Genomic DNA, 16,093 nt, shown 5'->3' on the forward strand with positions numbered 1-16,093 from the left:
CTCTACAAGCGTACACAAATTGAACTTGTACAATGCAGTATACTAGTCGGAAGTGAATTTTCAGGAAAGAGTAAAAAAGCTTTTGTGAGGTAAATACAATTTACTGGTACTCTGCATTAAAATGGTTGTATTGGCCTTTATTATATAGGTCTCTTTGTATGCAGTGTGCAGCAGCAGTCTCAAACCCAGATTTAGTCTAAGTTGTAAGGAGGAAGAGAAAAACTGGTTTCCATCAGCCATACCTATCTGTAGAGGTTGGGCTTGTGGCAGCTGGTGTTTCTACTGGCTTCTCTGCTGGTTTCTCTTCTTCTACAGGGGCACTTACTGGCGCAGGTTCACAAGCCACTGCAGCTGGTGTTGGAGCAACTGGTGCAGGAGCTGAAACTGGAGCAGGGGCTGAGACAGGTGCTGGTGTGGGGGCTGCAGCAGCTATCGTAGAAGAACTAACAGTTGTGGTAGTAGCACTGGACTGCTGTGTTGCAGCTGGGGATGGAGCTGGAGTAGCTGCTGCTTTGGGCTGAAAAAATCAAAGAGGCCCAGTGAGTCAAATTCTCAAATCATCCTTGACTTTTATTATAATCTAATTATGGGTTCCAGTGATCAGTTCTTTTATACACTTCACTCAAGGCTCATCTTGAAGGTATAGCTACCATACATATGCTGCTTGAAAGTGGCACCACTTGGCTGCTGATTGTTATTCACTTTTCACATGCAATAGCCTGCCATGCACTTGGGGCAATTTTCTTTCTGACTGAGCAAGACGTTCAAAGAGAAGATTTACAGTAGCATGGAGGAAGCTGTGGTAAACCTTCCCACAAAAAGGTTTACCACATAACTATGTGGAATTCTTCAGAACTGCCACTATGTGGCGACTGCAACATGAAGGTGAACAATTCAATAGACATGTATAAAAGCATGTTCACTCTATGACCAGAATACCATCACACAGGTGTGTGTTATTTGGTATCACTGCATGCTCCACTGACAGATTAGTTTTCTCAACCTTTTTAGAGTAACCTGTCACGCAATTATTCTATTCTAACCAATGCAGTTCAAAACATGATCACATAAATGCAATTAAGCTGTTAACAGAATCTTTGTTTTCAAACTGAGTTTCAGGGAATCCTATGCCTCCTTGGGTAGTTTGCTACAATAAGCTAAACACCTGTCAGCGATCAGATGTTTTTGCTCTTTCAGCTTTTTAGTTGCAACACCATCAGCAGAACCCTCTTCATCCAAAACATGATGAACTGCCAGCTATCCAGATACACACAATTAATGCAGTCACACCAAGATCTGGCCCTGGATTCAATTTCTAGCAATGTATGCACTCACTTGATGGCCTTGGGCAAGCCACAAGGGACAAGTGATGAAAGACGGTTGCTAGTAATGCAGCAAGTTCAATGCACATCAGAGCTGGCTGTGCAGTCAGAGCTCTATTGCAGTCCGATCAATTTTCACTTCATTACAGCTTTTTTGACACTTCTCACATAAAATCAGGTAACTGTTTTGCCACTCAGCCAGATATAAGTGTATTGAATATGCCCCGAGGATGCACAGTTTTCAGTTTTGTCAAACGGCCATCCACTCCAGTTTCATATGAAGTGGAGCAAGGCCTCCAATATGTTTGAAATATTGAAAATCATGCTTAACAGTAAGTCAACGGGCTGTAATACTAACAGCAGGGGCTAAGAGGTTCGGTGAGAGAAAGGAAAATATATAGCTTCTGGATTAAACAGTCTAGCAAAGTTTAGCTGTTTCTGCACTTTAATGAAGGTATTCATTACTACTACTGCATGCATTCCACAAATAAGCAAATTTTCAAACACCTGAGCTACAGCATACATTACAAGTTTTAATATGCTTTACATTTTGATATTACAAATACTTTGTTAGTTTTACAATACCCAGAAAACCTCAGGGTAAAAGTTATGAACAATAACTTACTTTTGTCACCATAACCACCACAAAGTTCTTTTCATCAATTTTGTATTCTTTAAGAGCAGTATCATCATTAAGAATTTTACCTAGAAAATTAGACAGGCATTTCATATGACATTAGCTTTCCTTAGCATTTAATATCATCACATGAATGTGATAAGTAGTATGTTGACTACTTATCAGGGGGCAACCAACCTAGAACCATGCAGCAGCTACTTCAAAGCTTAACACATGGCACCTATAACAAGGAGAAGACCAGCTGGTCTTATGGTAGCAAGCATGACTTGCCCCCTTTGCCAAGCAGGGTCCACCCTGATTGCATATGAATGGGAGACTACATGTCTGAGAATTCTCCTTAGGGGATGGAGCCACTGTGGGAAGAGCATCCACATGCAGAAGGTTCCAAGTTCCCTCCCTGGCATCTTCAAGAGAGGGCTGAGAGAGACTCCTGCCTGCAACCTTGGAGAAGCCACTGCCTGTCTGGGTAGACAATACTGAGCAAGATGGACCAATGGTCTGACTCAGTATATGGCAGATTCTTATGTTCCTAACACGGGAATCAGTTATCCAGAATCTTCAGAGAAAGGAACATTGGGTCTTACCTGTGAAGGGTTCTTTTTCCCTGGAGCTGGAGCTCATCAGTATGTGTATGATCAACTGTGCATGCTCAAGACCGGCCAGAAATCAATTAACTGTATTTCCTCCCACCGGAGGGCGCCAACCCCAGTTCCGGGACTGACGTGAATAGCGAGATGTTTATCAGTGAGGCTTTGCTGTGAAAAGAAAACTTGTAGAAAGAAAAAACATCAGACAACAACAAGATAACTGGCAGACAGCTAACTCCAGAAGGGCACCATAACCCCGGAGACTGCCCCTGCCAAAGAGACTTACCACTCAAATATACACCCGCACTGCTGTATCAAGGCAAAAGGCATCCAGGGAGGGCCTGATGAGCTCCAGCTCCAGGGAAAAAGAACGCTTCACAGGTAAGACCCAATGTTCCTTTTTCCCCTGGCTGGAGCTCATCAGTATGGGACATGGCCAAGCAGTAACCCTCCAACGCGGGGTGGGAATGGATGTCAACTACTAGCTACAGTACCTCTCAACCGAAGGTAGCTTAGAGCCGAGGTGAAGGATGGCGGCTTAAGTGGTGAAGGAAGGAGGTAGAGGAACACCAAGAGGTGAAATCAGAATGTCCGTCAAGGGAACGGAGCAGCGACAGGTGGCGGAGAAGTAGCGCTACACGTAGGAAGAGCCAGAAAACCCTGCCAGAGAACCTGAGACTCGGAAGCAATATGAAAACAGGCCTAAACCAGGCTGCCAAGGAAGAACAGACACTTCCACCTAGATTGTGAGAGGAGAAACGAAATGAACAGGGCAACAGATCCCAAAGCACCTTGGAATGGTGGACATAGGAATGCAAGGCGCACCGGACGTCCAACTGAGCCATAGGGGCTCTCTCTGATGATGGTCTGAGTCCTGGCAGAAGGAAGGAAGACGATGTCCTGGGGTCAATTTACATCGGACTGACTCTGAGAAGGACAGTAGAACCCAAGCCGAGAATCATGATCTCAGCAAAAAAGGTGAAAACTGTGGGCTGACAGTGCCCCCAACTTTGACTCTCTCTGCCCCGAGAGATGGCTACGAAGAACAGGGTCTCGAAGACCAGATCCTCAGAGGGACCAAACTCAATGCCTCAGAGGGTGGCACTGTGAGTGCCCTAAGCACCCGGAGAAGATCCAAGTTGGGAATGAAGTACCGAAAGAGGAGTCAGGTTAGCTGTTCCTCTCAAGAAGCATGAGATAAGAGAAAGTAATGACTTGGAGCCCTGCAAGGAGAAGAGAAGAGAAGAGCCAAAGAGCGTGCTGCAGGTGGCCCATTCTGACATTTGTGGTCCACTGAAGCCAAGCTTGGCTGGAAGAAATTCCAAATGACTTCTATTGATGACTTCTCCAGAGTATGCCATGAACACACTCAGAGAGAAAAACCCAGATTGAGGAATTTAAGAATAAGTTGCACTGGTGAACAACAAATTTTGGGAGAAAAAATGAACCCCGTGTGAGCAATCAGACAATGGTTTTAAAAATAAAGTGTGTCGTCAAGTCAATTTTGACTCCTGGTACCCACAGAGCCCTGTGGTTTTCTTTTGGTAGAGAACAAGAGGGGTTTACCATCATCTCCTCCAATACAGTAAGAGACGAGCTTTGAACCAGCAACCTTCTGCTTATAAGTCCAGCAGTTCCCCACTGAAATATATCATTGAACTTTGGCAAGGCAGAAAACCTTCCAGAAACACATCCAAGTATTTAGATCAACAGCTAATGCATATGTTCCAAAGACAAAAGAGGGATGGTCACTTTGAAGAAAAACGAAGGCCAAAAAAGGGGAAGTGTATACATTTTAACCAGCAATGCAGATGAGTGGGAAGCCCTGTGAATGCTCAAATGAACATGGAGTCAGACAGCGATCCTGAGGAATCAGTGCCAGATTCAGAAGTGACTGCATAACCTGAACTGAACTGAGGGCCCTCAACTCCTGCCTGTGGTGGCTTCCAGGAGCATCTGGTGGGCCACTGTGCGAAACAGGATGCTGGACTAGATGTGCCATGGGCCTGATCCAGCAGGGCTGTTCTTATGAGGCGCTCCCAGAGGGCCAACAGGGGGTGTTCCGCTTAAACTCTCACTCATGGCGAAAGCAGGAGAGGTGCAAGACTCCGCTACATGTCAAGACATGGAAAGGATGCCCACTGAAGAAGTTCTTGCACCAGCTGTAAACCACACTTCAGTCAGAACATCACTCATTTATTTATTTATTTAACTTATATACCGCCCAAACCTTCGTCTCTGGGCAGTTATAGTGAGGCAAAACTGCAAAGAGCATCCAGGTCTAGAAGAAGCAGCCAGCAAGGAGGAAATGTGGATCGACTGTTACTTAAGGAGGGGTTCACGGAAGCAGAGGCTGACCCCTGCCTGGATACTAGACACAGAGACAATAGATGGGCTTGCCTCCTGACTCCTATTGGAGATTTGAGTCATGCCATGAGAAGACAGTCTTGAGACCGTACAGCCCCTGAACAAGGAAAAAGAGGCAAAGGAATCCGGAAGCCTCTCCTAAAACATTGGCATCCCAATAGAAGAGGAGAAAATGACATTCCTTAGAAACAAGGCAGAAGATAAACTGTCTTCCTTATGATGAGTTTGCAGTCATCACTGCTGGGATGCCTGGGACTGACAGATCCAATAAGTCAGTGAACCCATGGATGCTAATATCTGGAAATAGGCTGGGGACAGCAAGCCTTGACCAACCAACAAGCAATACAGGGAGGCAATTGGAGCTTCCGAACATTGCCACAGTGACAAGGCCAGATATTGCCTTAGAGCAGAAACCTGAGCAGAAGTAAATGCGGGGGGGGGGGGGGGGGGGGGAGAAGCTGTGTTCTAATTACACTGTTACTCCTGAAAAAAGAAACATCCAAGATCACAGAACAAAACAAGTGTGCTGGGAAAGGTTGCAGGAGGGGTGCCATGCCCTCTCCTGTAGAGAAGAGAGAGAAAATGCCTTTCAGCATCCACACATATCGCTGCTGGCTGGCATCAGTGTTTCCCCCTAGTATGGGGAACATAGCAGCAGGGGCTCAAGGCTACCTCCTGTTTGTTAGACAAAACTCTCTCTCAATCTTTGTTTGTTTGGCTTGCGCGCGCACACGCACCACCAGAAGTGCAAAAGCCACTGTTTGATTCTGCATTGGAAAGCTCACCCCCTCCTAATCGAAGTCTCTATGCAGGGACATCAGAGAACGACAATCAGCCTATTATCCGGAAGGAGATTGAATGGCAAGGATGGGGGGGAGGGGGAGCCTAGACTGGTAGAAGCCAGAAAAGAGGGTCCTAGCGAACACGAGGGCCTTAGCGGCCTAGGACCCAATCAGAACAGAGAAAAGGCAGTTCGGGAGGGAGTCTTTTGCGCCCAAGGAGGCTGGAGAAAACGCCTGCCAATGCTCTGTGAGCTTCATGACTTCCTTCCCAGGGCTGGCACGGGGAAGACGGGGAGGAGTTCCTTCCCTCCCACTGTGCGTCGATTGGGCCCATTAATGCAAGGGAGCCGGTTACCTGAGGGCCTCCCATCATTTCAACCAGACGGATCCTCGGTGTGCCGGCCGCTCAGGCGAGGGGAGCGCAAGCCAGCTGGGTGACCTTCTGCCCCAACCACCGGGGAGGACAGACAGACACTAGATCATCCTTCTCCCATTTGTTGGCTCCTCTAGTGGCTATTAATATGCCTGCCTCTGTTGAATAACAGGCATTCGCTGGAGCACACGAAATGGGAGAGACGCTTGGCTCTTAAACTTGTAGGATTTCTCTCTGTAGCCATCTCTCTCCGCCTGCTTGCTCCGTTTAGCACCTTGTTTGCTGCGCTGTGTCTTACGCCATTCCCCTTTAGCCTGCTTGCTGTGCATAGTGTCTTACGCGGGGGGAAAGGGGGTGGGGGGGCATGGGGACTGAAGCCGCCGCCGGAGCGGGTTAGGCTGTCCCAGAGGCTTTTTCTTTGCTGAAGTGCCAGCTAGAGCTGGATGCGCCTCCTCAGAGTAACGGGGCCTCTAGACCCTAAGGGAAGAGATCCCCGATGTAGCCCCTCAGCCAGCATATATACATAACAAGAGCCCACTCAACAAGAAAGTGGTTGAGAAAAAATAATAAGAGCCAAAGAGAAATCAAGAGCCAATCAACCAAACAGAAGGGAAAAACAAATTTGAGATTTTTTGGGCAAGAAAAATTACAAAGGCTAAACCAATTAGACCAAATTCCAGCAGAGCCAAACCTATGCATTCAAGTTTGAGCAAGACAGGACCAGAACTGGGGTTGGCACCCTCCGACGGGAGGAAGTACAGTTAATTGATTTCCGGCCTGTCTTGAGCATGCACAGTTGATCGTACCCATATTGATGAGCTCCAGCCAGGGGGAAAAGGATCTCAATTTCCACGCTCCTCAGTTTCTGGACTGTAAGAATAGTGCAGTAACATTAGATTCTACATGGTTGTAGATGCCATGCTGCAAATTATTAAGTAACTGCTGCATGGGTCCTAGTCAGTTGTTTCCACAGTATGCCCATTTGATTACAGTTTCACTGTAAGCCCTCACTCCAAAATTTCATTTTGATTTACTTTTCACCTCTGGGTACCCATTGCTACATAATATTTTAACCATGTTAACGCCTGCCAATGTAACTGCTTTCTAATGTTAACAGGGAGAGCAAAGATTATCTAAAGTCAGCTAGTAGGTACACAAATGGCTCAGATATGCAGCAACATCAGGTAACTTTAGCCCAAGGCCACAGAACTTCAGCCTTCCTGTTGGTTGTACTACAACTCCCATCATCCCTATTAGCCCTGTGGCTGGGAATGATGGGAATTGTAATCCAACGACAGCTGGAGGATTGAACTTGTGCAGTCCTGATTTAACCAGTCTTAGAGATTCATGAAAAAAAGACAGCTTTCAACTGATTTAGAGACATTTTAACACAAGTATAACAAACAGCTGCCATATTGTAAATCACCATTTCCTAAGTAAACACATCAAGCATTAAGGCAGGATTGCTCAGCTTCAGCCCCCCCAGATGTTGGCCTACAACTCCCATAATCCCTGGCTATTGGCCACTGTGGCTAGGAGTTATGGGAGTTGCAGTCCAAAAACAGCTGGGGGTGGCTAAGTTGAGCACGCCTGCTTTAAGGGCACACACGCCCTCTTACAGAGGTGGGAAATACAATCCAGGGAGCTGAAGCCAATCAGAGCTTCCCAGCATGTGTCCACAATGTAGTTAGGAACACACGTTCGAGATGTGCACGGACAGGTTCAGCTCTCCCTTTCTGGAGCACCGAATTGGCAGCAGGAGTGAGTGGGAGGGTGGGCTGGTTTGTGCCTTTAAAAAACAGGTAAGGCACTCCTTACCTGCTTGCCCCCTCTCCACCACATTCCCTCCACCTGTTCTTGTTTTAGAAACAGCTGTGCAGGGTTGCAGTGTCCCTTCCTGCAGCCCCAATCAGCGTCAGCATGCACATAGCCAGGGCTGCGCATGCACTGGCCATTTGCATGGTCAGCAACACGATGCTGACCATGCAAGTGACCAGTGTGTGTGCCGATGCCGATTGAGGCTCCAGGAAGGGACGCTGCAGCCCCATGCAGCTGTTTTTAAAATAAGTGCAGGCGGGGAGGGAATGAGCAGGTAAGGAATGCCTTACCTGTTTTTTAAAAAGCACCCCTCCCCTGCAAGGGAGTGCACGAACTGCTCATGCACATTCCTAACACACATTTACCCACATTATGTTTACACTGCAGTGTAACACTCCAATAGCCATGGTAAACCATTGCCATGTAAAAAATGTGAAACAGATCTGGGAAGGTGTCCCAAGTAAGTGGAGTTCATTGCATTTAGTCAAACTAGAGTGTTTCAGTACTAAAAACAAAGAGCTTTAAGGTAGTCCAAATGCATTACTCAACAAGGAAGGGGTAAGCAGCACAGGACTTCAAACATCTGTTGTCATGTTTGTTTTTTCTCCTCTTCCCTATCCCAACTAACAGCATATTTTAAAGTTAAGCTTCTTAGGAAACTATACATTTCACCAGCTTTTTCACTTCAGGTACAGATTACTGACAGCCCAAGTAGGTCCCATCTGTTCTGCAAGGGAAGACTGTGTGCAAACTACTTCAAGACCAGCAGTTTTAATACCAGCAAAAGAAAGGAACAGACCAAGGCTCGGCATGTTTCCTCAGAAGTAAGTTTCACAATATTCAGTAAGGCTTGCCTCCAAGTACATGCAAGCTAAACACTCAGGAGCCTTTGATATTTTAATATCTTTCCAGCAAAACAAAACTGATCCAATCCAAGAGGTTTTCCTAGCTAATCAAAAGAAAAACTTCATAGTGTACATAAAAGAGTAATGGAATAGGTAAACTCAAGTTAAAAATGCTTGGGTCATTTATTTGGTCAATCAAGAATTGATCTGAGGTGTTCTCCCCCAATATCATTTTTACATGAATACACCTTACCTGCATATATTAATTTTTGGCCAGCTACAGGAAAAGCATCTTTCCCCTTTTCTGATTCAATCTTCTCTTTCAATGCTTTTACCTACAACAAACAGTTCTCGTTAGAACAAAACCTCAAGCTTCAATCTTTACTAACAGTATGGTTTTTTGTTTTTTTAAAAACCTAATACATCAAGGTGGCAGCTGCAATGGAGGCATCCCTTGTATTGAAGCAAAGTTTATTCAGATCTTCTACTGGAAACAGTATTTGAACCCATTTTATGTGCTAAGCAATTCTTCAACAATTAGCCAGTTCCAACACTTCAGTGGGAAAACAGCATTTGATATAACAATTATATCAATGATTTATACTGCACAAAGTTCTTTCACTATAAATGTAGATGAGGCAAATGAGAGATTAAAGTGCAAAAACAAGAACACTCAACTTCAAAGTAGTTCTGATGTTCCAAAATAAGACACACTTCTTTATACATTTAAGGGGAAAGTGTATTTGAAATACATTTTTAAAAACATATGTAGAGAGAAGTTATCTGTTCAAGACCTTTAGCAAAGGTGCTCCGTTAGCAGAAGCTCCATCCATGTCAGGAGATTTATAAGGGGAGCCTGTTTACACAGAACTCTCTTTCTGTTCATGCAAGGAGCTAACCACAACAGAGCACCACCCTGCTAAGGGTCTAGGATGCCACTCATTGGATTGCACCCCAGCTTCTCTAGAAGCTCAGGAAGAAAGAGGTATTTGCACAGTCACCCTTTCCCACTCTTGGAAGGATTCACTGCATGAGTACATCTTTTGTGAGCAGAAAGTGCTTCTGACAACAGAGCTGCACTTCATGAGAAGACAGGAAACAACCCATTTAAGTGTCTTTAAAAATAACACCCTATAAATGAAATTTGAGTGCCTTCTCTTAAAACAGAACATACAATGAAAAGGAAATACTGGGGTGGAGGAATGCCTCACTTTTTAAAAAATATGACAGTATACTGCATTTATTATCGTGCAAATACTGAGTTGTCAGCCACTATCCAAGCTTTTTAAAAAACAAGTTTTAAAATTTTAAATCTAATTTTGTTTGTTGAAACATGTTTTGTAAGAAAATGAACCTATATAGTTCTAATTCAAGATCATAATAGTGATTATAACTTCTAATTATATACTATGGGCACGCTTGTTAAAAGCAGTATATGGAGATAAGAGATAGTAGACTTGTTCAGCTCAGTGACTCTGCCGCTGCAAGTGTGTGCACACCACCCAATCCTAGTCTCTTTCAAAGTGCAAGGACAATGTCTCATGAATAGAAGATTGCTTGGGGTGAATTAGATCTGGGCAAGAAAGGAGACTCCGGAGATAAAATGCAAGGAGGAAAGATAGAAGAAAGTGAAACAAAACTGCTTGAGCAGAATATTCCTGAAGTCCTGAGGGATCAGTTTCTGACTCCAAGTGTCATTGATTTGTGACTTACTGGAGGGAATGGGAGAAAGGAAAACCTATCATGGCAATTGGGTATAGAGACCAACCCCATTTTGGAAAATTTTAATGACATTTCACTACCTGGCATGTGTGCAAAATGTAAACAGTAAAATAATTACACCTATTGGTTGATGAAAAAATTAGAATATATAAGCTAATTACAATTTAAAAGTCTGTCTGGTAATAGTGGTTGTTCTAATGTAGTGTGGTAAAAATATCCTCCAAATATCTTTGATTAGCTGGTTAAACTGACCAAATCATTGCATTTATTGATGTAGCTGCAAAACAAGAAAAAATTGCTTAAATGTAACTTTCACAACAAGTGATTAAAACAAATCTACCCTGAACAGCATACACATTTACTTTCCATCTTATGGAGAAACAAACTGCAAACTAACTACCGGCCCTGTATTTCTGGAACGTTCTGGGCACTTGTCAATTTAAGTAGATCTTTTAAAAAGAAAAGCTTTTTAAAAAATTAATCCACCCTGACTGAAAGGCTTTTTAATCAGCCTACTCCCAATACTAAATGTTTACTACACTGGATAACTTATCCATAAACTTTTCATATCAATTTGTACTTAACTTATTACTTAAATTTTCAGATACTGTAACATTTCCCCCAGAATCAAGCAGTGCTGTGCTGATTTAAACATAAGGGCAACTATCAGTTTCACAACTAACTTCTTCACATCCAAGATTTGCCTCTAGTTTACAACTATTTCTTCCTATCTTCACCCAGTAACATGCTTATTAAATATTACAACCTTCAGTTACACCTACTAACTAAGCAGAGGTACCTTTCAAAGTGGTGATTCTTTCAAAGCAGTATATTAATATTTGTGATAGTAGGAGTTTTGCGCACATTCTATCATCATGTAACACAGGAAATAGGTTATTCACCACATTTGTGTCCAAACCTTCCACCAGAGTGCTCACAGTTCTCATTTTATCCTAACAGCTCTGAGAGGCAAATTACACTACTCAGCAAAACGTTGTAGCTGAGCAGGAACTTGAACTTTGGTTTCTTGCATCCAAATCCAACACTCTACCCATCAAAGCAGACATGCTTTAGTGAAAGGCACCTAATTTTAGAAGGTATTAGAGCTAAGTGTTATTCAAAGTTTAGGTTTCTACTTCTGGAAGCCTACATGGTTTTTCAAATTATTCTAGTCACTGTTCAGCTTGGGCTGCTTCTCAGATGTCCATGTTGTGGAGTGCCTACATTCATGTTTGTTCTAAGTCACCCAAGCAGTCAGGTTCCCAGAATGTTTCCAGTCCTACAATTGGAAACGACTGTCAGGTTACTTCACTGCTGATGTTGCAAACCATCCAGTGAAACAGGTTTTACTCCTCTCCACCCTCTTCCACAAGTAAATGAGAGCCATATATTCCCATCAAACTAGAGAGATAAGACCTACCTTCCTCCTTTGAAAGTGCCCGTTCACCACCCGCCAAAATGATTCGGCTGGGGCAGCTTAAAGCGTTTCAGCACCTCAAATTAGAGGTGCAGTAACACTTCGTGCACACAACTAATTAACAATGGCAGAAATGTTCATTAACATTAAGAGTAATGCTTTCCTGCAAAAAAAAAAAAAAAAGGTATCTCTTGCCAAGTTTTTTTATTAAGTATGATGCAATTCACTTGCTACCACAAGAAGTCTGTGTTAGTTACAGTACAAAAGCATATTGTCTCATCAGCATATAGAATGCATAGAGCTAAGCAAAACATCAAGATCAGGGAAAGATAAGCAATCTTGGCAAAGATAAGCAATGAAATTCCATATGGAAGTTTGCCAGTTCAGTTCAGGTACTCTCTTACAACGAACTCTAATGGCAACAAGGCAAAACTTGGCAACTGCATAAGATATGTGGTCATCACTGTCAGATAAAAGATAGCGAACATAGAATTCATCTGGGTGGCCAGGGCAATTTGCTAGAAAGGGCACTCTCTCTCTTTCTCGCTCTCGCTCTCTCTCTCTCTCACACACACACACACACGGATAGAATTAATATAATTTTATCTCCCCCATCTTCATAAAAATCACATTTAAAACCTTAAAATAAATTAAATAGTAAAAACCATAGAACACCAAAGAATAATAAGAATAATAAAAAATAATTTTTTAAAAATAAAAGTTGCTGCGGTGATCCACTGAAACCTTTGTAAGAATTACAAATTGCCAGCAAGCAAGAATCATGGAATCATTCAATTGAGGTGGTCACAGAAAATGAGGAGGCAGAAATCCTTTGGAATTTTCGAATACAAACTGATAGGCATTTAGCATATCATACACCAGATCTAACAGTCATTGAGAAGAATTGGGTTCGTATAATTGATATTGCAATCCCAGGCGATAGACGCGTTGGTGAAAAACAACTGGAGAAAACAGTTAAATACAAGGACCTTCAGAGTGAATTGAGCGGCTCTGGAAAAAGAAAACAGTAGTGGTGCCTTTGGTGCAGTACCAAAAGAACTTGAACACTATCTTGACATCTTGGGCATCAATAAAATTACAACACATCAGCTACAGGAGGCCACACTACAAAGGACAGCACAAATACTATACTATCTTTAATTTTTCTTTAGTTATCCTAGATCCTTGGAAAGGGCCCAATAATTAAAGTACCAAATCTAGTCAATAACATCTGGTAGACTGTAAATAGCATAATAAAAAAAGACACACAAGACAAAAACTGTCATTGGCTTCAGAAGTCATTGAACTCCATGACTTCTGAGTAAGCATACATAGAACCAAGTAATATATTACCCAAATATTTGTTTCCTGAAGAAGGCTCAACATATCTAAAAGCAAAGGTTTTCACATATCACTAATAAAGTAACAGAACCCCAATTCTTGTTTGTTGATTATTAGTGTATGAGTTTATGATGTAAATTTTTTTTGTTAAAAGTTGTTGAAAAACTAATATATAAGCTCTGTTAAGTAAACAAAATTATCTTCAGGAACTTCTACAAAAGAAAATACTTTTGGATTTGATTCGGACCACTTATAAATGTCCTTGGGGCACCATGTCTGGGTGGTGGGTAGGTCCCCATGGGTGCCACCTACCAACCAAATTTCAAGGCAGCGGGGCACTTGTTTGATTTTCAATGATTGGTTTTTGTTTTATAAAGTTCTTACTAATTTGTATATTCCTTCCCCATAGGAAATAATGGGTATTTGAAGTCACCCTATCCTAACCTGAACGTGGACCTCTGCCTCCGTCGTTGCCTTTAAAGTTAGCAAGCCAAAAAAGCTGGAGCCATGCATGTGCCCTTCGTGCGCCGGCGGCAACAACGAGCGCGTGCTGCGAAGGGCACATGCATGGCTCCAGCTTTTTCAGCTTGCTAACTTTAAAGACAACGATGGGGCAGGGGCGGCAGGGAGGAACTCTGCCGCCCCAAGAACATTTTAAGGAAGTCCAGCGCCGGAGGGGGAAGAGCGGCAGCGGGGGGAGCACCGGACCACGCCTCCGTGGTTCTGTGCACATCCCTACAAGCCACTGGGTACTCAGTTTATATTTTAGGAATTCTTGGGGTGTTTAGACTCTTTGGTGTATAATGAATCCTCACAGGGATTCATTATGAGGAAAGGTTAATTGACACCAAAGAGTCTAAACACTTCATAACTCCACTTCTACAAGAACTAGAGCTTAGCTTTAAAAAGAAAAAAGAAAGCTGGGAATTTGCGGAAATTCATTGAGGAATCTGAATCTCAAATCCATTTGAATATACTCTGGCGCAATTCAATTTGGACCCAAATCTAGCCAATGGACCACAGGGGCAATTTGTTCTGTCTTCAAAACATCCGAATCAGCTCGATTCAGTACAAAGCGATTTGTCCCCGAATCAATTCACACATCCCTACTAGCAAATCTCAAGCCTCCACTTTAACATCCTAACCAAAGTCATGAATGAAAATGTTAACTCCTCTGACTTTATTTTTGATCCGTGGAGGTACTTCTGCTCTAAACGAACTCTGTTCCACTACTCAACTGCCAGTTTTACTCAAGATATGAATTTGGCAGGATTGTTTGGGAACCAAATAGATTATTACCTTTATAAATACTACTCTGTAAAAGGACTAACCTAAGTTTTTATCAAAAATGTTATATTCTGCAGAAGTAAAATGCTGCCATGTGAATGGGGAATAATGCAGGGAGGAATAATTTGCAATACATCTTGAATCTGCTCATGTGCTTCTGCTCATGAACTCTCACGAGAGCTGCCACACACGGGATTAGCCACGGGTATGCCTTAGCAAACTGGCATCTGCTATATCTTCTCCACAACCTGCATTGACATCTCACTCAAGGTGAGACGTAGTCCACAAGGCCATCTCACAAGGGCTGTTCTAACTCAGAAGGGAGTCAAACAATGATGTATTTTGGCTCCACTTCTATTTAACTTCTACATTAATTCTATGGTGTGCCAGTTTAGCAATCCTGATTTTCACCCTCCAAAACTTGCATATTGCACATTGCCATATTGTTATATGCAGATGCAGCAGCCATCCTCTCAAGGACCCCCATCGGCCTTAGAAGAGCACTGAGGGCCTTGCTGCTGCACTGTAAGGAGGATCACTCAAAATTAACTACCACAAAACTAAAATTATGGCCTTTGCCAGGAGGCTCAAGATCTACTCTTGGAGGATCAGAGGTCATAAGATTGAGCAAGTTGCCCATTTTAAGTACTTGAGAGTAGTTTTCCACTCTGGCAGCTCTAGAAAAGCCCATGGAGAATGCGCAGCTTTAAATACCCAGATAAGCTCCTCTGCTATTCTTCAGTAGCTAAGGACAAGAGGAGGCCATTACCTACCCGCAGCACGTGAACTGTTCAAAGCCAAGTCACTAGCTCAACACCTCTATGGTGCTCAGTTGGGCCCCTTTCCCAACATTGCGACTCTGAAATGGGTACAATCAAAATTCCTGAGTGGCCAGTGCTACTCTGCAACTGGAAACAGGCCTGATCAAGATTGAGGCCAAGGTGTGGCCAACCACTCCTGTTATTGCCTCAGATTATCCTCTCGCCCAATTGGCCTTGCCTCCTTAACCCTAAACGACAACTACAGTTCTAGTTGGATACAGACAATTGAGGCCAAATTGGCTACGCTGGGCCTCTCCACCCTGATCCTGCTCTGCATGGGCTATGATCAGGCAAAAGCAACCATCAAGCAGAGCATTACAGACATTGAGCGCCAAACTGATCTCAGCAGTGTCCCAAAATTTTATATCAGTGACAGGCTTAGATATTCTGCTTCTCCTGCAGCATATCTCAATCAATTGGAGGTCCCAAACCACAGAAGGGCATTCACCTTGGCTCACTATCATGGCCTCCCCTCAGCAGTGCTAGAAGACCACTATAGAAGAATCCCATTTGCAGACCGTCTATGCCCCTGTGGCTCAGGGCAGTTTGAAAATACTGAGCATGTCCTCCTATACTGCTCGTTCTATAGACACATCCGTGCCTCTCTCATTCTTCCACTGTTAAGCAAGTTCCCGGGACATCCGAGACAGTTCTACAGTTCCCTGCTACTCTCTGAGCTTAAGCCTACCATAACTTATAGTACTGCCAGATACTGTGTGGCTGCAATCAGCATCCACCGGCGGATGATGGGCTCTGAGCCTGTTTAGCCCTGAT

The 16,093-nt window shown here is 43.4% G+C and overlaps 1 protein-coding gene across 4 annotated transcripts in view; it reads right to left on the reverse strand.

The window, feature by feature from the left end:
- The window catches only part of RAD23B (RAD23 homolog B, nucleotide excision repair protein), a 48,046-nt gene that overhangs the window by 15,199 nt on the left and 16,754 nt on the right, over positions 1 to 16,093 (reverse strand). For all 4 annotated transcript variants that reach the window (XM_053297372.1, XM_053297371.1, XM_053297373.1 and 1 more), the window contains exons 2-4: positions 8,985 to 9,066; positions 1,948 to 2,027; positions 243 to 517 (exon numbers count right to left, since the gene is read on the reverse strand). In XM_053297372.1, coding sequence (XP_053153347.1) covers positions 243 to 517; positions 1,948 to 2,027; positions 8,985 to 9,066 — 437 coding nt within the window. The remainder of the gene's footprint in view (positions 1 to 242; positions 518 to 1,947; positions 2,028 to 8,984; positions 9,067 to 16,093) is intronic.

This window comes from Hemicordylus capensis, chromosome 2 (genome assembly GCF_027244095.1).
Source record: "Hemicordylus capensis ecotype Gifberg chromosome 2, rHemCap1.1.pri, whole genome shotgun sequence".
NCBI classification, from domain to species: Eukaryota; Metazoa; Chordata; class Lepidosauria; order Squamata; family Cordylidae; genus Hemicordylus; species Hemicordylus capensis.